Source organism: Cnephaeus nilssonii (genome assembly GCF_951640355.1).
Source record: "Cnephaeus nilssonii genome assembly, chromosome: 5".
NCBI classification, from domain to species: Eukaryota; Metazoa; Chordata; class Mammalia; order Chiroptera; family Vespertilionidae; genus Cnephaeus; species Cnephaeus nilssonii.
The window spans coordinates 43,063,101-43,075,233 of record NC_137076.1 but is presented as its reverse complement, the minus strand read 5'-3'; the positions used below and the strand labels follow the sequence as shown (position 1 = coordinate 43,075,233).

At 42.3% G+C, this 12,133-nt stretch overlaps 1 protein-coding gene across 1 annotated transcript in view; it reads right to left on the bottom strand.

The window, feature by feature from the left end:
• Nucleotides 1-11,882, bottom strand: part of GUCY1B1 (guanylate cyclase 1 soluble subunit beta 1) — a 44,630-nt gene extending 32,748 nt beyond the window's left edge. Inside the window, exons 1-2 of the mRNA XM_079772062.1 lie at nt 11,745-11,882; nt 11,057-11,130 (exon numbers count right to left, since the gene is read on the bottom strand). Coding sequence (XP_079628188.1) covers nt 11,057-11,130; nt 11,745-11,747 — 77 coding nt within the window. The 5' untranslated portion in view covers nt 11,748-11,882. The remainder of the gene's footprint in view (nt 1-11,056; nt 11,131-11,744) is intronic.
• Nucleotides 11,883-12,133: the final 251 nt, after the last annotated feature.

Genomic DNA, 12,133 nt, shown 5'->3' with positions numbered 1-12,133 from the left:
TGCAAACGGAATAATAAACAATAGAATTCCAGGCCACGTGGTCATTGAAGACAAACTCTCACCTAGGGGAAAAACGGCAAATAATTGCATTCTATACATTTGTATGTACAATAACTGTTTAAAAACTATTTATACATGAAAATATTTCCAAGTAGCAATTCATTTCCTAGTTACTTTTAGAGGGTTATTTGTTCTAGTTTAAACTGATCATTTATTTGCACCACTTACCCTCCCCCCAAAAGGGGTGTGTGTGTGTGTGTGTGTGTGGTAGTATGGTAGTATTTTGTGATTTTGATTCATGATTTTTGATGTTTGGTTTTTTAATCACTGGTGCCTAACCCAAGTGCCTGGAGTAGAACATGCATGCATTCAATTAATGCATGCATGTTTTAAAATAAGTGAATGAATGAATTAGTTACAAATATTTCCCCCATGAGTTTCCAAAGTCCCTACTAAAATTCAAACAATCAAATATTACTGTCAAAATATTGTTCTATTATTTATTTATTTTTAAATAACAAGGTATAGTCTGACTGGTGTAGCTCAGTGGTTGAGCATCAACCCATGAAGCAGGAGATCACAGTTCGATCCTGGTCAGGGACATGCCCAGGTGCAGGAGGCAGCTGGTCAGTGATTCTCTCTCATCCTTGATGTTTCTATTTCTCTCTCCCTCTCCCTTCCTCTCTCTGAAAGCAATAAACACATATAAAATATTTTTTAAAAAGATATACAATTTGTTGGAAATACCCAGGCAACATTTCTAACAACTCTTTACTTAAGGAGATATTCCTTAACTCCAAAATGTGAATGTACAAAAACTGAATTAATATTCTGAACCTGAGCTCCAGCTATTATACACTTTTCAAGTAAGTTTAGTATTCTACATGGATTGCTGGCTTTGAGGTAAATACATTTCCCCTGGAAGTATGAAAAAAAATGAGTATTCTGCAGTGGGAGATCCTGAATACAGACATCTGAGAAAGGGGTCTCAGAACAGGGTGTGGTCTCGGGCAGAAAAGGTCAACAGACATCACACAATCAACCTGACCAATGACAGTTCAAAGGGGTCCTGATCCTTTAAAAACCCTTATCACAGAGCATGTCCTACAAAAGACTGTATGTAGGTGTCATCTTGTTAATAAATCTTGGGATGTTCCATTGTAGTAAGCTGTAAAGGACATCATGAATGCTGGTTTGTGTCCAACTAGTATTAAAATTAAAATCTACCAATATAAAACACAGATAATAACTATATGCAACATCTTAATTAAAAATGTGTATATATATTTTTTGTGAGTGGGTGCGAAGCATTAATGGCTCTGAATTTTCAATAACCCAATCCAATGATTCCCAGTGAGTCTGAATCCCTGGAGGGCGGACTCTGGCTTGAGAGAGCTGCCAAGGAGCGAGGCCCTTCACATGCAGCAATGGCTTCCTGCTTGGGTCCTATTTCAGTTGGTAAAGGTCAGTCCTTTCGATTCAATGTGTTTGCTCATCCAAGGACTGTAAACAGTAACAGTAAATGCTTGCATGAGTGACATGGGTTTTGGCAAAGTAACATTACTCTTGATATATAATTGCATTTTTTTCTGACGGTGTTCAGCTTACCACGTGAGAGTTTCATTAGTAATGGCTTGAATTTTTGAAACCATATGCACAAACATTTCAAATTAGCCCTCTTCAGTAGCTTCAGCAGACAAATGAATTTGCTTATTAGCCACCCATTTCATTGTCAACTCGCCTCCTGAGTACATCCGGTCACAGCTCTTCTAAAAATAAAACAAATTGCTCAAAATTTCTGAGGCTCTGATTTCCTATAGCAGATGTGCCAGTTGGTGAATAAAACCACCTTTAAAAATATGATAAGCAGCCCTAACTGGTTTGGCTCAGTGGATAGAGCGTCGGCCTGCGGACTGAAGGGTCCCAGGTTCGATTCTGGTCAAGGGCATGTACCTTGGTTGCGGGCACGTCCCCAGTAGGAGGTGTGCAAGAGGCAGCTGATTGATGTTTCTAACTCTCTATTCCTCTCCCTTCCTCTCTGTAAAAAAACAATAAAATATATATTTTTAAAAATATTGTGGCTCAGTGGTTGAACATGGACCTATGAATCAGGAGGTCACAGTTGGATTCCCAATCAAGGCACATGCCCGGGTTGTGGGTTTGATCCCCACTAGAGGGCATGCAGGAGGCAGCTGATCAATATACTCTCATTGATGTTTCTATCCCTCTTTCTTCTCTGAAACCAATTAAATAAATAAATAAATATGACAAAATAACGTGTGCAAGTTCTTGAAAAGTTCAGGGGAGACAAAAACAAAAACGGGTGGTACCAACACACATCTTTGTTGTCCATCTTCATGCTCAACTGGTTGTCTTTGGAAAGGAGAAGGTCATAGGTCCTGCTCTTTGGGGGAAAGCACATAATATGACCATTACAAGCCTATCTGTGTCCACATTCCTTCTCTGATGATTAATAGCTGAGTGGTTTGAGACAGTTTTAAAGTACTGAAGCTTCACTTCCCCTATTTAGAAAATGAGAATAATAGACATCTATTTCATATGGTGGTTATTGTGAGAATTAAGTGTAGAACCATATGGTAAGTGTTATATATATATATATATGTATATGAATTACCTTTCACATTTTAATTTCCAGAGAATAGAGCACATGTACATTCATTATATATACATATGTACATATATGTGTGTATATATATATATATATATATATATATATAGAGAGAGAGAGAGAGAGAGAGAGAGAGGGGGGGGGGTGCTTTCCCCTAAGTCACCAATTTTCAAACAGTGTACCACAAGAATTTTTAAAACATGCAACACCCAATTATTTAATCAGGGACATTGACCTCTTTTCCCTTAGATTGTCAATAAAAAATGACAACAGCCAACACAACAACAGCCATCTGGTGTGAATGAGTCAAAACTATACCTATTTTTTTGTAAAATCGCCAAAAAACATGTTTTCTGGTGTGCCTCAGAATTTTAGTAATTAGTTTATGTGTGCCATGAGATGCAAAAGGTTGCAAATCCGCTCTCCTAGGCAATAGTTATAATAGTTTCATAGAGGCTAGAGGCTAGTGAGACAAGAGAGATAATCAAGCAGTAGAAATAACCTAATTCTATACTGCTGCAGGTACAGTGAGACGGAAGTACAGTTTTGGAGGTAAAGGAAGGCTTCCCCTAAGAAATAACATTAGTTTTGCCATCTCAGAGCTGAGCCGTATTTAAGTTAATGGGAAGGGTGGGGAGAGTGAAGAGGAGACCCATCTAAGCTCAGGCTCTTGTTATCCTAACACACGTAAAAACTCAGTGTGCAGAAGGAACAGAGAACTGGCCCATGAGGCTACAGTGCTGACAGTGACTGGGACATAAGGACTGAAAGGTTTGAGTGACTTGAAGATTGACCACAAATAATTTCAATAAAGCAACAATTTCATATTTCATGATTCAATAATGATGGGCAAGTAGATCAGACTACACGATAAAAGCAAAGCTGCAGTAACAAGTAATAAATACTTCTGAGTGTTTACCTTTACTTGGAGTAGAAACTTCTTTAATCTCAATCTCTTTGATATAGAAAAAAAGCGTTCAGTTTTGCTAGGCATAAACAAAGGCACCATTTCCCCCACTGTTTCCTTTTTAATGAACAAAGTGGCAAAGTAGCAAATGGAAAAGCTGCAAGTACTCAGGTCTTCTGAGTTGTCAGCCTCTGAACTGGGCCAGCTATACAGATCTCTTTAAGTGTTTTCCTGTTGACGTCCACAGAGTATCCACCCAGAACCATCACTTTCCAACACCGTGAAGAGAAACATTTGCTCTGGAAAGAGTCAAAAGGACATTTGTTCCTTGCAAACTACACCGATGTCCAGTTAATGTTGGCCATAATTAGGTCTGGGTATGTTAAGGAGAATACAGATTTTCTGATTTATCCTCTGGTGCTCATTTTAATGACCCACCCAATAACATGCATCTATGATTTTCTTTTTAATTCTCAAAAATTGCAGAATGCTAGGAAAACAAAGATCCCGCTTGAATTCCATGGTTGCCTCAGATCATCAAAGTAAAACCCTGAGATAAGACCAGATTTATCACCTGGGCTCCATACTTCTCACCAGACATGGCCCAGATTCTGAGAGAGTCCTCTGCAAGTGCTCACTGGCAGGTATGTGAAGAGTTTACAGTCAGATATTTAATTTTACCTAAAAGAATAACTTCAAATGTTAGTGATGTACTGGTGATGTACTTATCAGCTAATGTACTGTGTCTTCTTTCATCTTTCAGGCTAACTGGCCTATCTTTTTACGGAAAAAAAGGTCTTGATCCTAACAATTACCCAGTTTACCTATTTTTAAAAATCTCAATATTGATTTGTTTATTTGTATTGAGGAAGTTTCTGGGTACAAAAATTAATATGGTTTCATTTTTGTATGTATACTACATTAGCTCCTATTTCTACCTTAAAAGGACCAGTAAATGGCACCAAAAGAGCTGGATTGTACTGACTTCAATAATAAAGCTGACTTTATCATTAAAAAAATAAAAATAAAATTGAGCCCGGCCAGTGTGGTTCAGTGGTTGAGCGTCGACCTATAAACCAGGGGACCAAGCCCACATGCCCAGGTTGTAGGCTTGATCCTCAGGAGGGGGTGTACAGGAGTCAGCTGATGGATGTTTCTCTCTCATCCATGTTTCTATCTCTCTATCCCTTTCCCTCCCTCTATCTCTAAAATTAATAAACATTTAATAAATAAAATTGAATAAAATAAAAAACACTGAGCTCACTTGTATGTGGAATCTAATAAGAATAAACTCAGAGAAACAGAGAGTGACAGTGACCAAGGCTTGGATGTGGGAGAAATGAGCAGCTATTGCTCAAAGGGTACAGACAACCAGTTATAAGATTACCAAGTTGATTATCCTACATAATAAAAGGCTAATATGCAAATTGACGGAACTGGGGAACAACCGGTACCTATGATGCACACTGACCACCAGGGGGCAGATGCTCAATGCAGGAGCTGCCCCCTGGTGGTCAGTGCACTCCCACAGGGGAAGTGCCGCTCAGCCAGAAGCCAGGCTCATGGCTGGCGAGCTCAGCAGCGATGGCAGGAGCCTCTCCTGCCTCTGCAGCAGCGCTGATGTTTACTGCCCACGGGGAGCAGGCCTAAGCTGTCAGTAGGACATCCCTCAAGGGCTCCCGGACTGCGAGAGGGCACAGGTCAGGCTGAGCCCCCCCCCCCCCACCCCGCCCAAGCACAAGTTTCGTGCACAAAAGGGCTTCTAGTAGCTAATAATAATGTATCATATGCTTGAATGTTGCTAAGAGAGTAGATCTTAAATGTTCCCACCCCAAAAAGGAAATGGTCACTTTGTGGCAGGATGGTGGTGGCAGTTAATGCTATGGTGGCAGTCACTTCACAGTGTATAAATGTACCAAATCTACACATCGTCCACTTTAAACTAAGCTGGTGGGGGCGGGGGACTGTGCTAGAAAGGCCCTTCCTATTTCAAATGGGCATTGTACTACTCAACTGAAATGACAGAGAAAAGAATTTTGGAAATATTGAACAGCATTTATTCTATAAAGTACCACTAATATATTAAAACCTACGTGTGCAAGGGTATAGCAATTTACTTAGCCTCATGAATATAAAAATCTGGTTAAAACACAGTGTACTATTTTGTTTCATTCATTTGTTTTGATAAAATGAATACTGAGAACATATGCTGCATTTTCAAACAATAAATAGGAGTTGAGGGAAATAAAAAAGAGTGAAAATGACAATGAAGTTGCTACTTTTCCTAGAGTGATGAAGGAACATTTACACTGGTGTAGTATATGCATTTCAATGAGCTACTGCTATTTAAAGGAGAGCTTCATATGTTTCATGTGATCTGGGGAAGTGAAGAGTTGAAACACTTTGGTTCTAGGATAAAATAAAAAATAATAGGTACCATTTATCAATGTTATTTTTCAAGATCTGTGTTTAGCACTATTCAACATATTACAACATTATAAAGTAGGTATTATCTACTCCTTATACTGTTGAGGCTTGGGAAGATTAAGAAACTTTGAAAATCACATAATTAGCTTATAGCAAAATGTTTGCTTACATGAACCATAACAACTCATTTGCCATTAGCATACTCAAGTACATACAATGATGTCAAAACCAGAAGATCAGTATATGCTATCCAACAGTCAAATGTTACCATGTTTGAGTCACAGACAGGAAAATCAAGAAAAAATAAGACTAAAAATATTCAGATGTTTCTAGACTTTATTTGAAGGTAATGATTTGTGGGGACCCTATTCAGAGTATGCCGGATGTTCAAGGCCACTCTGAGTGTAGGAATCTTAATCAGGGTGTCCAAGGACTATACACAGGTGCAAGAGCAAGGCCACGGTAATCTATATGTACACTGCGTAAGTGTGCCCTCCTAGAACCCAAAAGACTGAGGTCACTATTTGGAAAGAAGCCTCTTTTGTCTAAATAGTATAGAGTTGTGACTGACCAGCCAGTGCCGCTGCTTGGTGAGGCTGCTCCTATGGAAGGCAGGCTGCTGCTGTGTGTACAGAGGCTGCTACTGCTATGTGGGAAAGATGTATTGTTACCTAGCCGGTGTGTGGCTACCTGCTATATGCGACTTTACTTTGAAGAACTGTTTTGTCTAATGGCTTCTCGTTAGCAATGGCTACATGGCCACTAGCTCCTACAATAAAGACTCTCTTACACATCAACAACTTCTCACAGCTTCTTCATCTACCACCTGGCATCCAAGAAAGTCCAGCCCCTGGCAGAGGGGCTCGGACCCGATAGTTGGCATAGTTGGGCAGGATCAGGTCCTGTGGACCTGACAACGACACAGCGAGCAGAGAATGAAGGAGGGACTGAGTTCCCAACAGTTAGCACAGCGAGCAGGGTTCGAGGACAAACTTGCTCTGACACTTGGCGCTGTGTGCAGGATTCAGAAGTGTGTGTGGGTTCGAGGACCAAGTGCTCCCACATGATTATATCATTCACTTTTCCACCTTCCAAGTCCAACACACAGACTATGCTCTTTAAAAATAAGATTAACTAGAGAACGAAAGAATGAATGAATCAATGAATAAATCAATGAATGCCTGTCTTACTATAGGTCAATTAGATATAAGCATACTAAATATATATGTAATCTTTATACAAAGATGATGATGGACAGATTCTAGAGGAAATTACTCCAGTATTTATCAACTATCAATGTCATTATATCATTTTCAAATCTCATACCAAAATTTTGATCCCAATGTTTATCTCTGATATTTCAGTAAAACAGAGAAGGGCTAATGAATACACTGTGTAGCACTTAGGCATTTCAAGTCAGTAGTTGTTCCTTGGTCTGCTCAACTCTAGGCAAAATAATTTTTACAAAGGTGTTTTTGTTTGTTTTTAATAGACATTTAATTACCCTAGATTTTTTTTTCTTATTTGAATCCATCTTTATGTTCCAGTGAAGTTAAAAAACCTAAAATCAAATCCAGTGATTTGATCCAATGATTAGTTTTGCCAGGGCTAATGAAAGGATAACATAGCTGATTAAATCAAGTATTTAGGTACTGTTCTAATATGTATATCTTGACTTCATGTTTTTTTCTGAAATAAAGATTGGTTTTTCTCTTCCCTTAGGAACCATGACTTCCAAAAAGGGCCATCTGAAAAGTGAAAGGAAACCAACAAAATACTTGAAGTAGATTCAGATATCTCTTCTGCTTTGTAACATGTATTTATGGTCTAGATCAGAGGTGGACAAACTATAGTCAGTTGGTCAAATTCAGCCCGCTACCTGTTTTTGTCTAGCCTTAGAGCAAAGAATGTTTTATACATTTTTAAATGGTTACATCTTAATAGTTATATAGACATCTACATAATATCCTCCATATTGACTCTTGGCCTCCAGCACCTAAAATATTTACTATCAGACCTTTCACTATATACCCGCCATCTAGACTATTTAGCTTTTTCTTAAAAAGGGGAATTTAAAGTTCTTGGGAAATGGTTACACTGTTGGGAGTGTAAGTAGATGCTGAGTTTACAATGAAGCATTTTTGGCTCTTATCCACTTAGAACTTTCTGTCTGGAATCTGTTACTTAGAATTTTATTTGCCATTAAATGTTTGGCATCCTTTCTCATGAAGAATGGATAGCCATTTCCTACTAAATCAAAAAAGTATGATGTAAATTTTATAAACATCAATGTAGACAGTTTCTCACAGACCAGAAATGAAGATAGAAGAGTTTGGTACTTAATGAGACAAAACAATATTTTTTCATATATTCAGTTTTTCATAAGAAGTTGAAACTGAAAGTATCTTGCACCACTAACTACAGTGATCCTCCTTAGAGCTGAGGGTGAGGTCTGGAGAAGGGAATCAGAATCTCCCCAAGGAGTATTTTAAAATTAAATTCCTCCAACTGCTCACCTGCCCCTCGGCAGTGAGAATCTGTTTGGATAGGCCAATGTTCTTCTGGGGAGCTCTGAGTAATAATCCCTCAGTGGTACTAACTGAGGAAACCAATGACCTGCTTCAGTGCCCTGAACTATGTGCTCTGGTCCTGATACTAAACTGTACCCAAGACAAGATGGGCTCCATCAAAAAGTGCGTTTGGGAAAAAAAAGAATCAAAATGAACACCTGGATTGCAAAGGCTAGTTTAACTAATGGTATTTCCTTTTTAAGGGCACATAATCCTGGAGATAATTTTATTTAAAAAAAGAAACAGCTCGGTGTGGCTTAGTGGTTGAACATCAACTTATGAATCAGTAGGTCACGGTTAGATTGCTCATCAGGGCACCTGACCCGGTGATCTCCATCCTGCGTGTAGGATGCTGCCGATGATTCTCATCATTGATGTTTCTATCTCACTCCCTCTCCCTTCCTCTCTGAAATCGATAAAAGTATATGTTTTAAAAAAACACCCATATGGTTTGTTTCATTTTATCATAAAAAGGTATTGGAATAATTTAAATTGTCAACATTTGAATAGATTAAGAACACTGTTTAAAGCTATTTAGAGATAACCCTGGTCATTTCCATTGAAATATTTAGGGCATTAAATTATTGATGTTTAATTTAAAATTAATAGTTTTTCAAAGTAGAATGTACCAATATTCTTAGTGATTTGGCAGAATTAAGTTATCACATCAGTGTACTTGTATATTTTTAGATATTTTTACCTTCTCTGGGAAAAACATAGGCAATACAAGCAAATAACTTAATTATTTAATTTTTAAAAAATGTTTGATACATTTCTCTATGATGTATAATTTTCCATCTCTGTATTTAACAGTAATCTAAATTGATAATGGGTAGGATACATTCTAAATCTGGTTAAAATGCATAACAACTGTTTAACCATATAGCCATATTTTATTGTGCTCTCAAAATTCTAAATATATTCATTGTCATAGCATATCCACCAGAAAAATTGGGAATTTGTAACTTACACATGAGAAAGCATCATGTTTTCATAAATTTACAAAGAAAACGGCTTAAAAATACTCCTATACTTGTTACGTTGTTTAAAATCTTGCTCTAGATATCTTCTATATACCTGTCCACTGAGCAAAATAAAAATTCTGAAGGCATTAATAGGATTCACAGAAAATTCAAATCTCAAAATAAGCTTTAGTGTCAAAATTCTCATTTGATTTAACTGCATAATTGCCAAACCTCCACTTCCGTTTATAATATGTAGGTGTGCTCTCTGGGTAACATAAATATGGCTTATGGATGGTGAAACAATGCTCATTGATACAGACCCAAGAGAAGGAAAAGTTGCATTCTAGTATTTCATATTTAACCCTGGTCATTTCCATGGAAACGTATTTACAAAAAAATCCCTACCGTGTAACTGTATAATAAGCCTAATTGCTAATAACTATAACGTATTGGGGGGGGGAGGGGAATAGCATGAACGCATCACCTACTTGATATACTAAACTCAGGGAGGACAGAAAATACGAGTATATAATAGCAACGTGTTCTCCTTTGCCCCCCCCCCCAGGTAACCACGCCCTCCGCCTCCATTTAATGTGACAGATTAGATGGCTGTTCCAATACGAAAATCCATAAATACGGTTTTGTTGTAGCTAGTTGGTTTTGGTCATCCACGCAATAAGTTAAATGCATATTTCACTAGGACAAAGGGAAAGGCCCCTGTTAAACTGAAATGCTCAGTAAGGCCACAGAGACACCCATCCCATCGTTTCAACAGGTTTAAACTCGCAGGTGTCTGGTATTTCCGTCACATCAGGAGTCCTGGGCTCACAGCTCTAACCCGAAACTAGGATGCTCTCCTACAACTGACAGCCTCCACCATAGTCGAAGCAGAAAGGGTGTGAGTGGTGTGTGTGTGTGTGTGTGTGTGGGGGGGGGGTATTTGAGGAAAATGAAAGGGCAAACATTCCAATTCCACTTTAATTTCAAAATGAATAAATGCACGTGAGAGTCGCAGTTGCTCAAGAAATAGTCTCAAGTTCTAGCACAGTGAAAAGGCTTCGTGCACTCTGCTCATGTCTGCGCGGTGCGGACGCGTTACAGGAGCCGGGTCTTCCGTTAGTTCTAAGGCCTCTGGGAACTTGAACGCGGCGGAGGCCGCTGTGGTCCCCGGGGCCCCTGTCCGCGTGGGAGCCGCGGGGCCTGCGGAGCCTGGGAGCGCCCAGCGCGGGCAGCGCGTTCCCACGCTCGGGCGGATCCGGAGGCCGCGCTGACCCAGAGGCTCCTTTCCCTCCTTCCCCGGCTCCCGCCCTCCCAGCCCCTCCCGCCCCGGCGGCCCCTCCTCTCGGGGTCCCGGCTCCGGGGCGTGGGAGCGCAGCTGCGGCCCGGAGCGGCGGGCGGAGGCAGCTCTGCGATGCGCGTCCGCGACAGGAGCGGGAAGCGGAGAATGAATCGAGGAGCCGGGGACAGCTCCTGGGGGGACCCCCCCTCCCCACCCTCCCGGGGACCCTCCACGCGCGGCGCTAGAGCCGGGCCCAAGCTCGAGGGGCCAGTCACTTACTTGATGTCCTCCCACACCTCCGGGCCGTAATTGCGGATCACCAGCAGCTCCAGCGCGTGGTTCACAAACCCGTACTGTGGGGACAGAGGGGAGCCTGGGCGTCAGGGACGGGTGGAGGTGCACGCACTGCCCCTGGGCTGCTTTAACTTGGGGTCCAATCTATTCGGGGGTACTCGCCGCTAAAAAGGGGGGGTCTCTGGGTCGCCACCCACGCCACCAATAGAGGGCAGATCCTCTCCATCACCGCCCACCCCACACCCGCGCCCCCTTCTTACCCCCGCTCACCTGTCACGGCCAAGGAGGCAGGCTGGACAGCGGGAGAGCACGGCCGAGGGGACGAACCCTGCACCCCCCACACCACGGCTCTCAGCCTCCCTCCCCCGCAGGGCCCGCCGGAGCCGGGAAAGCCCCGCGTCTCGGCGGCACGTCCCCCTCCCGAGCTCGGGAAAGCACGGCGCGGTGCAGAACGGGGGACCCCCAGCCCCCCCCCCCCCCCCCGCCGCGACCCCCGGCGTTCCCATCCCCTCTGCTCCGGACGCGGGCAAAAGGCGAGGGTGCTCCCGCGACAAGCGGTGCGCTCCCCGGGCCCCAGCGCCAAGCTCCGGTGGCGCGCTCGGTTCGCTTGGGCTTCCAGGCCCGGTCCGGCTGCGGTTTGTGGGTTCAGCCTGGCCCGGCTGGGAGAACTCACCATGGTGTCTGCGCCCGGGGTCGGGGAGGATGCCCCGGCGGAGAGGCACGGCCGGAGGGACCCAGGCTACGGAGGCGACAGCGCAACAGGACCCCAGCGGCCGCATAGAACTGGAATGAGCGCAGTGGTCTCGGTCCGCCTTGATTGCCACCCCTTCCCAGCCAATAGCGAGTCGAGCCGCAGGGGGCTGGCCGCTGCCTCCTAGTTTTCAACCAATCGACGGCAGAGGAGGGAATTCAGATGCTGTCACTACTGCTGCGCTCCAGGTCCTTCCCGCCCCCGCCCTAGTGACAAGGCTTTCATTCGAGGCCACAACAATGACGATGGAGGAGCTCCAGTTTTGTTCTTTGCATGAATTTTGGGGCAGGAAGAATGCAACTATTGTAGCC